General features: G+C 52.3%; 1 protein-coding gene across 10 annotated transcripts in view; it reads right to left on the minus strand.

The window, feature by feature from the left end:
- The window catches only part of Cfap57 (cilia and flagella associated protein 57), a 72,699-nt gene that overhangs the window by 12,974 nt on the left and 45,250 nt on the right, over positions 1 to 14,475 (minus strand). For 8 of the 10 annotated variants that reach the window (XR_013049303.1, XR_013049302.1, XM_042271756.2 and 5 more), the window contains 5 exons: positions 13,797 to 13,955; positions 11,456 to 11,599; positions 6,229 to 6,345; positions 4,073 to 4,207; positions 3,836 to 3,979 (listed from right to left, as the gene is read on the minus strand). Coding sequence is in view for 8 of the 10 variants with exons in the window: in XM_042271756.2 (XP_042127690.2) it covers positions 3,836 to 3,979; positions 4,073 to 4,207; positions 6,229 to 6,345; positions 11,456 to 11,599; positions 13,797 to 13,955 (699 nt within the window). In the remaining 2 variants the exon portion in view is untranslated. Of the gene's footprint in view, positions 1 to 3,835; positions 3,980 to 4,072; positions 4,208 to 6,228; positions 6,346 to 9,656; positions 10,862 to 11,455; positions 11,600 to 13,796; positions 13,956 to 14,475 lie in introns of those variants that run through there. The other 2 variants (XM_076564919.1, XM_076564921.1) reach the window with 2 other exon arrangements.

Below are 14,475 nucleotides of genomic sequence, written 5' to 3' on the forward strand. Positions count from 1 at the left end.
ACCCCTTCCAGTCTTCCAGACCTTCCCCAGCCAGCTTACCAGGCCACAGAAACGATCTGACCAGTTCTAAGTTTGGAGAATCCCAGAGCAGTCTGCAGACACTAAGGTCTTTATGACAAGGTAACAAGGGCTGCCTTAGGTCCTTGGAACAGAATGATGATGCCCTGGCTGAACTTTCTGATCTTGATGGTAAGCCGAGAAGAGAAAGGGAATGCCCATAGCTCCCCCTACTGGCTGCTCTGCGTCAACACCTTTAAGGGTAGGCTGTTGTCTCAGTGTGGGAGAAGCTGGCCACAGTGATCTTGGAAGTCTTCTATCTGTTAGTAGGATCACCTAACTGCACAGATAAGCCAGCCTGTTATCTCCCCTGCTTTTCCTACTTTCCTCCTGTTCCTGACCCGGCATTTCAATTCCTCATCTCTGCTCTGAAATGCCTTTGGCATCTCCACATCCCCCTCCCAAGCTCTTCATTTGTTTACCCCTAACCTGACAGCCGACTAACAGGATCCCCCGTCACTGCTTCTTTCTTCTGGATACTCTGCCAACCGAGTCCACCTTTTGGAGACAAAGGCAAGTGTATCTGAGAGGCACTCTGACCTGTGGAGAGGAGGAACCTCACCGTTCTTGGCAGAGGGTCCTTTCCAACATGCCCCCAGGCTAAGGGCTGCTGCTCAGGCGGACTCTGGCTGCTTCCGATGCCCTGCAAAAGTGTGGACTCTGGATTCCTGAGTGCCCACCCTCAACCCCACCTCTTCCTCTGCTTTTTCTCAAGCTGTTGTCTCTGCCTGGAAGGAAGGCCCTTCTCCCAGCTGATCCCCGGTCACCCTCCACACCCCTGAGGCCAAACTCAACGGCCTCACTCCTTTGAGTCTTCAAGGAGCATGTTTCCTCTGCCGGCCCACACCACGGCATAAACGCAATAGTCCATGCTCCCTCGGCTCTCTGGGCGCAGGAATGCTTTGTCTATCTTGGAATCCTCCACAGCTGACACACAGCTTGTTGTGTAAGACCTTGAAAAATGTGAAGGGGGTGAATAAAGTGTGTGTCCGAGGTGTTTGTATCGCATAGCAACTCTTATTTCTGTATTTGCATAAGCATGCCAGGGAACAGTGTGGGGAGGCCCTGGGCTCCTATCTGAATACACAAATGAGATGCTGGCCCCATTTTTCCCCCAGTTGTTTTCCAATGAGTTGCTCAGCCACTGTGCCTGCCCTGGCTTTCCTTCGCCATTTTGGAATAAAGTACCGGGGCCCTGGTAGCCACACAGGAGTTCCAGCAGCTCCAAACCACCACGTACTGAGGCATTCAGGGCTCCTAGCCACCACCTGTGTGTGTGTGTGTGTGTGTGTGTGTGTGTGTGTGTGTATGTGTGAATGTGTGTGCATGTATGTGTGTGCATGTGTGTGTATATGTGTGTGCATGTGTGTATGTGTATGTGTGTGTATATGTGTGTGCATGTGTGTATGTGTGTGTGTGTGTGTGTGTGTGTGTGTGTGTGTGTGCATGTGTTTTGTGTGTCTGGAATCAGTTGTGCTTTTCTTTCCCACCTCCAGGCTACAGGCTTCTTTGGCGCATGCAAGATGGACTTTTAGACTCATTCATTTATTTCCACCGTAGCTCTTGAATAATTTCTTTGCTGGGAGAAAGGAAAAGAAATGGTATTTCCTGAGCCCTAATTCTGCACCAGGCAGGTGGCTGCTGTTTGTCCTGGCCAAGCCTACAGTAGCACCACGGTTGGTGTCTTTTGCCCCATGTTGCAGACAAACAGAGTGGTCTCTGGAGGCCCACAGTCTCCTGGCCAAAGAGCAGCGAAGCGCTGTTGCCTGGGTCTGCTCGGATACTGTGTCCATCCACCTCCCGCACCCTGGGTGAGAACATAGTTCCTAGCTGGGCTGTGCCTGCCTAGGCCCTGCAACCTCCTGCAGCTCTGGCCTAGCCCTCCTGTTCAATCTCAGGATCAAAGAAGAAAACAGTTTTTTAGCACCCAGGACAGTAGTTCTTTAAAAAGAACAGTCTTTTTCTTCTGGACTGGGCATGTAGCTCAGTGATAGAATGCTACTCGGTATGCACAAAATCCTGGATTCGATCCATAGCCCTTGGGGAAATAAGACCTTCCTAACTTTTCCAAGCTGAGTCTTACCCAGAGCCCTGATAAAATCTGCGAGAAGTCTCTGTGTGTGTGCATGTGGTGGTGCTGGTGGGACCCAGAGCCCTAACCCCAGGCTCCCTTCCTGTCCCCTGATGCTGTCTCAGAGTCTTTTCTAGATCCATAGAAATCACAGCACACAGGTTTCTTCTTCTTCTTCCTCCCCCACTCCACCCCCCGAGACAGAGTTTTCCTGTGTAGCCCTGACTGCCTTAGAACTGGCTCCATAGACCAGGCTGGCCTCAAACTTAGAGATCTACCTGCCTCTGCCTCCAGAATTCTGGGATTAAAGATGTGCGCCACCATGCGTGGCTAACACACAAGTTTCAATGCTGTTTAAGACAGGAGACTTCCAGGGATCTAGCTCACAGGGGCATTGCCTGAATCTCCTCTGCTGCCCACTCCTCCCCTGGTCCAGCACTCTAGGGGGTGAGGGTGGGGAAGGAGCCTGGTGTTTGCCCTAGCAGCCTTATAAAGGAATTTATGCCCTATAGCAAGCTTGTGGTCTCTCCTCCCCTTCCTCCCTTCCTGGGACTGACTTGTTGCTTTGGACTTCTGTTCTGTGTGGAGGGAGGGGCCAGCCCTGGGAGGACCTCAGGCCTGTGCGGCGGTGGCAGGGATCAACCATGCCACCAGGTGACAACTGCTGACACCCTGGTCTCACTGCCTAGCTTCCTGGGCACGAAGCCCATGTTTTGGGTACCCCAGGCCCTTAGCAAGGCTGTGTGTGCGGTTGCTGGCACGAAGAGGCCTACCAATCACATCCATTCCTCTTTCTGGGTCTCTGGAAGCTCTCTCGGTCCAGAATGGAAATGGTTTGCAAGAGCAGAGAGAAGGCGAATGGCAAGGGACCAGCTGTGCCTTGGTCTGGCCTGAATTCCTGTGTGCCCTCCTGGTGGTGTGTAACTTTCCAAGCTGGCATCTGGCTTCAATCCAAACTGCACCCTGTTCCCATTCCGGTATTTCAATCAGGACATTAAAGAAATGTAACCATAAAAGTATGTGCCCTGTGTGATTCCGATGTTCTCTTTTGATATAACTTCATATCAGTTGCCTCAGATGATACTGACACCCAGAGATCTATCTGGCGAAAGCATCTCGGTGGGCGGGTCCAACAGAGTGCGTGCAAGAGTGGGGGCAGGAACGGGGCATGGCTCCCTGAGCGCTCTGCCGAAGGATCCTGGGAGCTGGGTGTGGGGAACTCACGAGACACCATCACTGCCAACTCTGTGGGTGTGGTTCAATCTGGACCCAGAGATAAGGGTAAGACCTGAGGCACCAGAAAGGGAGATGAGGCCGGTGGAGACCGGCCAGATCCATCCCAGTAGGTGGGGAGAACGGGATAAAAGGCAACAAAGTCAGGTGTCTCCAGAGCTGGAGGAGAGAAGGGGGCGCAGGAGTCAGGAGAGCTGGGACCTGGATGGATCAAGGGTAACTGAGGAGAGGCAGGACACCAGCTTGTTGGGAATCGGGATGAGATGGCAAAAGGAACGGGCAGAGGCAACAGGGCCACCAGTGGGGCATGGCGATGCCCAGATGGGCTTCTCGGTGGGCCCTGGGCTGTAATGACAGCCAGGACGGGCTCTGGGGAGTCAGACAAGAGGAGCCGTGAGAAAGCTGTGGGTTCCTGGATGTCTGGGGAGCCTGGATGATGGGTGGTCTCAGGCAGCGGAGAGATGCGTCCATTACCTGCATGATGCGGACGTAGTCGGTACGATGCAGCTCACCCTCCTTGACCACTTTCTTCTTGAGGGTGGCGAGGTTTCTCTCCAGGTGCTCCCGCTGGCGGGCATACTCCTGCTGCAAGTCTGTGTTCAAGCCTGCAATTTCCACCTGGTGGACGGGGGAGACTCAGCAAAGGAGGGAAGATGTGAAGGACCGTGCAGGGCAGCGCGGGTGGGGAAGGGCGGGGCACGCAGAGCTCACCATGTCTGCCCGCTGCACGTACTTCTCAAAGAGACAGCGGATCTTCTCCTTCAGCAGCCGGGGCTCCTGGATGTACGCCACGCAGTTGTGAAGGTCTGTCTTAAACCGCCGGACCAGTGCTTCCAGGTCCCTCTCCTGTAATCAGATATTTACTCCTGGGACTGCAGGGTACTCTCCACGTGGAGGGGCAGGGGCTTCAGGAAGAGGCTGATGACACAGACGGGGACCGGAGTATCCTCATCCGGGATTGACACCTGACTGTTGGGGACCACCCTGGGCACAGAAACCCAGATGGGTGGTCAGCCCAGAGGGAGCAGTTCTGGAATTCTTGTGCACTTGCCTAGGCTGGGTACCCTGCCTGAATGGCTGCCAAGAAGACAGGGCTGAGACCACACACACAGGGCATCCCTATTGCTCTGGATTCCACTAACGGCCTCAGGCTTACAAGATGAAAGGAAGCTCATGTGGCCACACTTTCCTTTAGAGACAAGAAAGATGTATCACTCCCTCCTACAGATCCTTAGCCAGGGCCACCCCATGTCCCTTAGGACCCCACCCAGCACTTGATAGTGGGGAGCACTGCTGTGAATGGATGAGAAGCCCCTACAGACTGCTATACACTGGACCAGGTGCCCATCTTTAGCCATGCTTTCCTTGACAGCCACCTTCTCTGCCCTTACCCAAGGGGGTGTCTCCCTTCTCTCCATTCCCATAGACCTTTATCCACTTTACATATATATATGAATGTATATAGTCACATATACGCATAGATATGCAACTTCTCTGTATATAACTTTCTATCTATATATTTTATGCACAGGCTACAATTCACTTCTCAGCCCTCTTGGCTAGCCGAGAGCAGGGCCACGCCCTCTTCCCATGTGCAGCCCTGCAGCTTTTGTGCACTGCCAGGGTTGCCGTGGAGGAGGATGGGAAAGCTCAGTCTGATTTGGAAAAAGCTTCAGGTGGCCTGTGGGAAGAGTACACAGTTGTAGCCTAGCCGGGGGCCGGAGGACCGGGGTTCCCCAGGCTGGCTCTGAGCGGACAACTGGCTATGAGTACGGGGTGAAGTTTCTTTCCCTCCTCATTTCTCAGCCCGTACTGTGCTTATTTACAACATAAGAAGACTGGAATGGGCCAGATGTGTAGCAGGCACCTTTAGTCACAGGTTAAGTGTTTCTGAGGCCAGCCTGGGCTATACCATCAGTTTCAGGCCAGCCTGGGCTACAGAGTGAGACACTGTCTCACGACACGCAGGGACTGGAGAGAAGGCTCCATGAGGAAGAATGCTTCTTGTGTAAACCTGAGGACCTGGGTTTAGACCCAGCATCCCACGAGCCTAAGACCCCAGCACTGTGAAGTGGAGACAGGAGGATTGCTAAGGTCCCTGGTCAGCTAAAGAAAATGACAAGCTCCAGGTTGAGTGACAGATTCAGTCTCAACGAGATGAGGTGGAGAGTGAGAGAGCAGGGCACCTGACTACCTCCTCTGACCTCTGTGCATGGGCATTGGTGTGTGTGGGCATGTGCACACACACACACACACACACACACACACACACACACACACACACACACACAGCAAGTAAACATGACTGGAATGGATGCTCTCTAAGGTTCTCCTAACATCAACAGTTTTGGGGTGGTCAAAGCATCCAACCACTCCATTAAGTTCAAATGACCTTTTTAAAATCGTGTTCTTCCCCAGGTCCAACACACCCAAGGCTAAGCGTGTTCCTATAAAACAGAGGTTCTCAATCTTCCGAATGCTGCCACCTTTTAATACAGTTCCTCAGGTTGTGGTGACCCTCCAGTCATAAGATTATCTTCATCGCTCCTTCATAACTGTAATTTTGCTACTGTTATGAACTGTAACACAAGTGTCTGATACGTGACCCCTGTGAAAGGGCGTCACGCCCCACAGGCTGAGAGCCACTGCTGTAAGACCAGCATTGTCACCCTCCCATCCCTACACGCAAGCTGTTTTACAGTCGCAGCTGAATTTGGACACGCAAATCTGTTAGGGCCTGGAAGCAGACAGGTCCGTGGGCAAGCGCGCGAGTTAAAACGGGATGTGTCTCTTAGCAATGGCTGGCTCTGTCTCGAGGAGGCAGCTGCCCGTTTTCAGGCAGGTGCCAGACTCTGAAATCCTCGCACCTTCTGCTGCTCTTTGCGCATCTCCTGATCCGTGGCTCTCAGTTTCTGAAACAGCTCCGTGATGTTCAGCTCCAGTTGCGTGTTCTGCTTATGGAAACGCTCCAGCTCGGCTTCCATCTATAGCGAACCAGGGGATGGAGGCAAGAACCAGGAAGTCAGGGATGGAAACCGCGTTTGAGAGCAGTCATCTCTCACTGGGAGTTCCCAACACAGTATTTCTTCTCTAGTTCCCAACCCTGTCCTCTTGAATGAAATCTCTTTCCCTACTGCCTGCCATCCTAAAAGCACCACTGATATCACGTCCACCGGGGTCCTCAGTGTCTGTGGCCAGGCTGTGAAGTTTTCCTCCTAGTTGCCTCCCTTTTCCCTAACCTCGCAGATTCCACTTTTCTTAAATTCTTTCTAAGTCAGTCAGTCTAAATTCTGGTTTCTTAACTCCTGCTCAAGGCAGATCCCTCCAGAGAAATACGTCCTTCACCTGATTTGGAAGGTAACATGAATGGAGCTCAACCCTCAGGGAAACGGAAAGGTGGGGCTTGTTTCTAAAACAGAGACCAGAGGGACCAGAGTGGCATATAGGCATCTTTCAATCTAGGGCATAAAATAGGAGAGAGCTGAGAAGACACCCAGTCTGATCATTAAAGGGTCAAAAAAGTACAACCTAGGGCCGGCCCCTCTTCAAAAAGATGGCGGGAGACCCCAGCGAGCATCTGACGGTTTGCTCTCCCTGGTTGGATCTGTCATACCCAGGGCACAGCTGGTTCAGATGAGAGTGTCTGTGGAGAAAGCCAGTCCCACTCAAAGCAAAGGGTGAGGTTTGATGGCCACCCCAATCTGATGGCACTAGTACTCATGGTAGGACTATGGAGGCTCACTGGCTGTTTTTAGGGGATGAGATGTTTGTTGTTTTGTGTGTAGGGTGGAGGTAGGTGGGATGGCCCCCCAAATCTATCCCAGGTTCTATCATCACATTTTAAAGTCTGGGAAACTTGTAAGAAGCTACCTCCATGTTCTTGGACACTTAGGAATGTCCTTAGCATAGGAGGCATTTTTATTAGAATAGCCCTCGGAGGTAATGCCTGGCATCCGGTGGACTCTGTGAACATCTGATGAAGGAGGGAAGGGCAGGTACCTGTGCTGGGCAAAGAGAGTAAGAGTGAGGTGGCGGAGGCAGGGGTGGGGTGGGGTGGGGTGGGGGTGGCGGTAGGAACTACCCACCTCTGGAAGAGGCATGGGAGGCTGCAGAGAGCCTCCTTGCAGAGGACACACAAGGATGGGGCTTTGCACAGCTAAAGCAAGAATGAGCAGCACTGTCAGCAGGCTGGGAAGGTGGTTCAGTGGTTAAGAGCACTGGCTGCTCTGGCAGAGGACCTGGGTTCGGTTCCCAGCACCCACACGGTGGCCCACAGCTGTCTGTAACTCCAGTTCTAGGGGACCTGACACTTCTTTCTGGCCTCTGTGGGAGCCAGGCACACATGTGGTGCACATGTATACATTCAGGGCAAAAAACTCTCACACATAACATATACAATTCAATAAATCTTTTTTAGAAAGCAACGAGTGCTGTGGGAGGCTACAAGTACAGAACTGGCGTGGAGGTAGTTTCTGGGTCCCAGAAGTCTCAGTCTACAGGGATGAGAGAACTGAGTCAGAGGTGGCTATGTAATGGATCAAATGTTATCTGTGACTGTGGCAGAAGATGCCCTAGGCAGAAAGTGCCTGTGTACACCAGGCCCTTGAGCATATGTGCCTACCCTGGGAAGGGGCACTTCAGCTGAATGTTATAGAGCAGGGTTTCTCAACTTGTGGGTCTCGACCCCTATGGGGTTGCATATCAGATGTCCATACTTATCAGGTAGGCAATATCCAGATATTTACATTATGATTCGTAACAGTAGCAAAATTACAGTCATGAAGCAGCAATGAACTAATTTTACGGTTGGGTCGCTACGACCTGAGGAACTGTATTAAAGGGTGGCGGCGGCATTAGGAAGGTCCAGAACCCTTGGTGTAGAGAGAGGATTGGAGGACAAAGTAGGAAAGAGACTAAGCAGGCAGCCAGCAGCCTGCCTACAGAGGAGCGGTGTGTGTGTAGGGGGTGGGGTAGCCTGGTGCATTTCTGCAGGCTGGCGGCGCTGGTCCAGATGACTGCAAGATGGCACAGCACTGGGGAGGCTGAGGGGTCCACCACACTGGGGTCACTGAAGAACCTCACCAGGATCAGCGCGAGCAACCGGTGGGGGGTGGGGTGGGGTGGGTTGGGGTGGGGTGGGGGCCCAGCACAGAGGTTGGTTCTATCAGAAGAGAGAAAACTAAGCCCAGGAGACTAGCTAGGCAGCTGTACGGGGCTCCAGGGAAGGACGACAATGTCCTAAGACAGCGACATGGCAGTTGGAAGAGAGAAAAGGGGCCCCCAATATTCAGGGCCCCCGAAGGTCACGTCTGAGTGGCACAGCCCACCGTACCTCTTATCACCCCTAAGCCAGCAGTGACAGACTGGCTTAGGGTGGAGGCGGCTTGGGACGGCATTCTTTGCCCTTCCTTTTCCTCCCCAGGCAGAGCCTCACGTGACTTCAAGGCTATAAATATGAACTGTCAAATATGTAAAGTGTGAGTGTCCAGCTGGAAAACCAGGAGACGAGCCCAGGGTGTGGGAACAAACTTCCCTTTCCCAGCACGGACGTTCCATCCACTTTTCCATGTTATTGGTTGTGACAATTCTCAGTGGGGAGGGGTGGGAGAATGGAGAAGCGTTTTGTCCCCCAGCGGACATCTGGCAGTGTCTGAGATGTATTGGATCATAACCCCCCCCCCCCCCCCGTGTGTGTGTGTGTGTGTGTGTGTGTGTGTGTGTGTGTGTGTGTGCGCGCGCGCTTCTGGCACACAGAGAGAGCAGAGATAAGACAGATAAAGCCCTCTACAGCCCCTTGCGGTGGAGAAACGGCACCCCGGAACACAGGTAGTTCTGAGAAACCCCACACTAGAAGAACGAATCAAATGAGTTGAAACTAAAACCACAAGAACCCTGGAAGAGATTCTTTTTCTCCACAGAGAGAAGCTGGGGACGTGTATATGAAGAGGGTAGCTCCGTCAAGGTTGGTTACTGCTCATTCACAGCGATCTCTGTATACAAGGCTAGGGCCTGAACCTTCCTTCCTGAAGGAGAAGTGAACCAGATCTGCAGTGGGTATTTCTGAATGTGTCACTAATCCCTGAAGGAAAGGCCCACGGTTAGAGGTTCCCGCAAAGAGCCAGGTCCAGATTTCATCCCTGAGCTATCGGCATAAGGAGTGGGCATAGGGTGTGTGGGGACGGACAAGCTAGGAGGGTCCCTGCCCGATTCATTTCCCAAACAAGCATGGTCTCCGGTTAGAATCGAGGTCAAGCTCAGCCCCCATCACTGCCAGGGACAGTGAATGATCCCACGGGGGTGTTGATAGGGAGATTGTAGGACAGAGCCCTCGCGGATGCCCTGATGAAAGAGGTCTGAAGGAGCCAGCCATCCTCCCTCTGGCCTTCCACAGTGCGGACACACAGAAGTCACTGTCTGTGAGACACAGACCCTCCCCCACACAACCTGCGGATGGCCTGATCCTGGACTTTCAGCCTCCAGGGCAGTGAGAAAAATTTCTGTTGTTTGCAAGTTCCCCAGGCCGAGATATTTTACTACTGAGAGGACAAAGACAGTTGCCATTCCTTGGCCCTGAAGTCACCAGCGTATGGCAGGAGGGTCCCAAGAAGGCAGCTCTGTGGTCACCTGTGGGTGGAGAGCACCTGCAGACAGCATGGGGAAAGTCAATACCATCCCCTCTAGACCCCCATTTCTGGGCCTCTGCTTGGTGTCTTTGCTGGGCACACCATGTCACCATGGCCTATAGACACCTAGACAGGTAAAGATGCGCACTCCTCCAGCGCCAACATCTAGAGAAAGTGGAAGGAGAGTGGGACCCTTCTTTGCCAGGGAAGGCGTCTTTGAAGAGGCGACAGCCGAGCTGAGACAGGAAGAAGCTGGTCACAGGATGATCCAGGGGACAGTCTTCCAGGCAGAGGGGACCCTACCACTGAGATCCTAAAATAGGAGAGCTTGGCTTTTAGGTGCTGACAGGAGGAAGCTGGTACTGGAGCAGGGCAGGGAAGCCTGAGATGCGGCTAGAGAGAGGTGCAGAGCCTTTGGATTGTCTTCTAGTGGGATGGGACACCATTGAGGACTTCACTCTGTGTGGAGGCCAGGCTGTAGCCCGAGCCACATCCAGATAAGAAATGGTGGAGGGGGCTGGTGAGACGCCTCAGCAGGCAAAGGCTCATGCTACGTCTGGGGACTTGGGTTCCAGCCCTGAAACCCACAGGGTGGATGGAGAAAACTGACTCTCGCAAGCTGTCTTCTGGCCGCTACATGAGGTGCAGTGGCAAGCGTGCCCCAGCACTTAAGTAAAATGAAAACAAAGTTGTATTTCTTTTTTTCTTCTTCCCTTTTAAAGCAATGGTGGAGGCGTGGACCAGGGTGATCGCTGCAGGGGAGAAGTATTGGCTTTGAAGTCTTATTGGATGCGTGTTGGTGATGCTTTTGGACATGGGGGTTGAGAGGAAGAGTCAGCAAAGACTTTTTTACATTTCCATTTGACTGAGAAACAAACTGGACAGAAGGGGAGAGAGAAGAAATCAAGAGTAATTTTGGCGGAAGATATCAACAATTCAAGTTTAGGTCATCATGGCCTCCAAATCCTAGCTGGTTTGTATCCAGCAGGAGTCTGGTGGGTCAAGAGAATGTCACGAGAAAATGTGCAAGAGACCAGGGCTATAAAAGGCACACATCTGGGCCACTGGACTCTAGAAATCCGTGTCCAGCCAGCCTGACTTCCAATGGCTCTCCTCTCCACCGTTATACTGTTTGTTCCCCAGAACAGATTCAAGAGCCTCTGTCAGAAGTCCAAACACCAGGCCCTGGCCTAGGGCCCCAGCAATATCCCAGGTTTGAGAAGCAGTGCATGGAGCTATGGTAGCAAGAGTAGCTTTTGGCTGAGTACACACCGCCCCCTAGTGGACAAATGTTCTGCATCTCCCATTTGTCCCTACAGTGAGACTACGCCCCACCCTGTGCCCCGACGACAACAGCCCAAGGAACCCAAGCTACATTCCCATCTAACTTGCTTTGGGAAGCTGGAAGTGAGCAATAGGGTTGGAGGGGACAGAGGTCTGAAGGGTGGGGTGTGTGAGCGCCGGCCCTCACCTCCTGGATCTGCTCCTTCATCACTTTGATCTCATTCTCCCGAGGCTCTATCTGCTTCTTCAGCTCCTTTATTTTGTAGTCGAGGACAAACTTGAACTTCTCCAGCTCTTGGTTCTTCTTCTTCAGATCATAAATTCGCTTCTCCTGGAAGTGAGAGGAGAGAGAAGGAGAAGTGAGTAATGGCACAAGACGCTGTCCCATGGAACCCCTCTAGGGTAGGAAACACAGAGCCTGTGCAGGAGGCACAGAGTTCTGGCCGGGGGTACAAAGGTCGGTACAGGCTGTAGCACCGACTGGACTCCACAGAACTCACTCACTCACTCACTCACTCACTCACTCACTCACTCACTCACTCACTCACTCACTCTTGTGTAGGTTGTGGAGGGTGGCGTCTAAGTTCTTCTGCACTGTGGCCTTGGTGTGACTCTGCAGCAAGCAGAGTTAGTTCCCCTCTCTTGTCTCTCGTAGGATTTATGACTTGCTTTGGTAACCCAAAGAATGCAACGGAAGGAATGTTGTGTGGCTGCCAGGGCTAGGTCAAACAGACAGACAGCTCCCCGCCTGGCTCCCCTGGGACAGCGGGGCGTGTGGAAGAAGCAGCCGCTGTGGGCATGCATCTTCCTGCCTCTGGCTGTTGGAGGCACCCCCAGTTTTCCCAGCTGAGTCTCCAGACATTGGAGTCAGAGACCAGCCATCCTGTTGAACCTTGTCCAATTCCTGCCCCTGAGAGGACAGCATCACAGCTGTTTGTTCGGATCACTGGGTTTTCAGGTTGTCACCGGAGTGCGGGTCTATCAAGCAAACCTGGACAGGATGACATTTTCCTGTTACAGCTCTGAGAATGATCCACCCCCTATCCTTAAGGCAACAAAACAACCCCCCAAATAATAATAATAATAATAATAATAATAATAATAATAATAATAATAATAAAAAATAAAAAACCACTGACTGGTGGGGCAGATAAACAAACACAACCCCAAAATGCGATGTGTGGCGGAAGGGAGAGGGACATGGGCATCGTGGCGTTTGTGCTGCTGGAGGGGGAGGGGAGAAAGGCAAGGCTTTTGCCTGCTGGCTTCGAGAGTTCAGAAGTCATCTCGGAGGCTAGGAATTGCTAAGCTCAGCCTAGGAGCCAAACTTGACCGCTGCCTGGTTTTGGCCATTGCAATTGGAACATGGCCTAGTACATTGGGGTCTGTTTCGTACCTGGGTGGTCTCACATGTGGTACCCAGAGCTGATTAGTTGAGACAGAGACCATATGGCCTGGAAAGCCTGAAGTATCTACCATCTAATGCTTTGTAGACCTCTGCTGTGGACCCGGGGAAGCTCCTGAAGGTTTTTCAGTGGGAGAAGGTCCTAACCACACCTGCACCCTGTCAGTTGGGCTGCTGCGGCCCTGGGGTGGGAACTGGGGAGGCTGCTGGACTAAGAGGGGTTATGAGTTTCTGCATTCAGAGCACTTGGTTTCTCCATCCCTTGAGAATCTGAAGAGGGCTCTGTCCCTTCTCCAGAGCCCACACCTTATACAAGACTTCCTGTGCAGAAACAGTATGCAGGCACTATCTCACCCAATCTTTACAAGTTCCCATGCCCCAGGAGAGAACAGGATGGCTTTAAGAAGTTGCCTCAGGCACAGTACCTTGTCAACAGAGGGGCCTGTGCCGGAACCTACTTATCTACCACTGAAACCCAAGTTGGGTCACAGGAGAATTCTGTCGGGTGAGGCAAAAGATACAGAGTGGATAGAGAGGTGTGCAGGGGATCTGGGTTTGCTCAGGAGGATAGCAAATCCTGGGTGTTGAGGTGGTGTGCCCATAGAAAATATATGTGCCTGTTAGCTGAATATTCTGCACAAAAGGCATTTCCATCTTCCTGGGTTACCCAATAGTTATAGGACCAACACTATGGGAGTCTCCTTCTGATCAACAATAGCAATACACTATGGGCAGTGTGGCAGGTGAATTACCCTCAGCCCATAAAGTGGGCCATCCTAGGATGCCTGGATCAGTGGAGAGCAGGGATCTGGAAACCAGGTGGCTCAGGTTCTTACCTGAGGTCTGTCCCCTACAAACCGTGAGACCCTGGGCAGTAAACTCAGCCTCTTGGCACTTGGCTTCACGAGACACAACCTTGGGATACTCATGCCATGAAGTTGTTGGTAGAACTGAGTGTGATGTGCTGGCACGGATTAGCTCCATGCCAAACACACAGCGGGCACTTCACAGACCGTTCTTCCTCCACCAAATCAGGTAAATGATCTCTGAGAAGCCAGGACCCTTCCAGCCCTGTCTAGGTCTCTCTGGGCAGTGTCTGGGGAGGGCGGAGCGCAGCCCTTACCTTGTCTTGAATGGTCTCATCCCTCTCCTGGATCTCTCTCTTGAGGCCCTGGATGTCCTTCTCCAGGGACTTGATGACACCCTGCAGCTTCATCTGCTCCGCCTTCAGGATCTCGATGTCATTGGTGCGCTCTTCGATTTCCTTTTGCAGGCTGCTGAACTGAAGATGTGGACAGTAGCAGTGGAGATCCTGGGGGGCTTCGAGTTGATTCCCGTCCCCCACCTCAACTGTGGATGGGCCGGCCCTCCTCCGGGGAGCTAAGAACCCTCGCCACTCAGCATCCATGGGCATTGGCGAGTGGATTTTGTTACTGCGGTTATTTTAATTTTTGGGGGGCCAGGGGAGGCAGCCTTTTTGTAAATGGAGAAATAGTTTTTGTCCATACTTGAACATTTCATCCCTGCACACAATGTACCGTGGTCGTCATATTCACCCTCATCTCTTCCTCCTAGCTCTGCCACATACTTTCCTTCTCACAACTTCCGCATTCAACTCTCCTCTTTCTTTCTCTTTCTTTCTTTCTTTCTTTCTTTCTTTCTTTCTTTCTTTCTTTCTTTCTTTCTTTCTTTCTTTCTTTCTTTCTTTCTCTCTCTCTCTCTCTCTCTCTCTCTCTCTTTCTTCTCTCTCTCTCTCTCTCTCTCTCTCTCTCTCTCTCTTTCCCTCCCTCCCTCCCTCCCTC

Source organism: Peromyscus maniculatus, chromosome 2, assembly GCF_049852395.1.
Source record: "Peromyscus maniculatus bairdii isolate BWxNUB_F1_BW_parent chromosome 2, HU_Pman_BW_mat_3.1, whole genome shotgun sequence".
Classification (NCBI taxonomy): domain Eukaryota; kingdom Metazoa; phylum Chordata; class Mammalia; order Rodentia; family Cricetidae; genus Peromyscus; species Peromyscus maniculatus.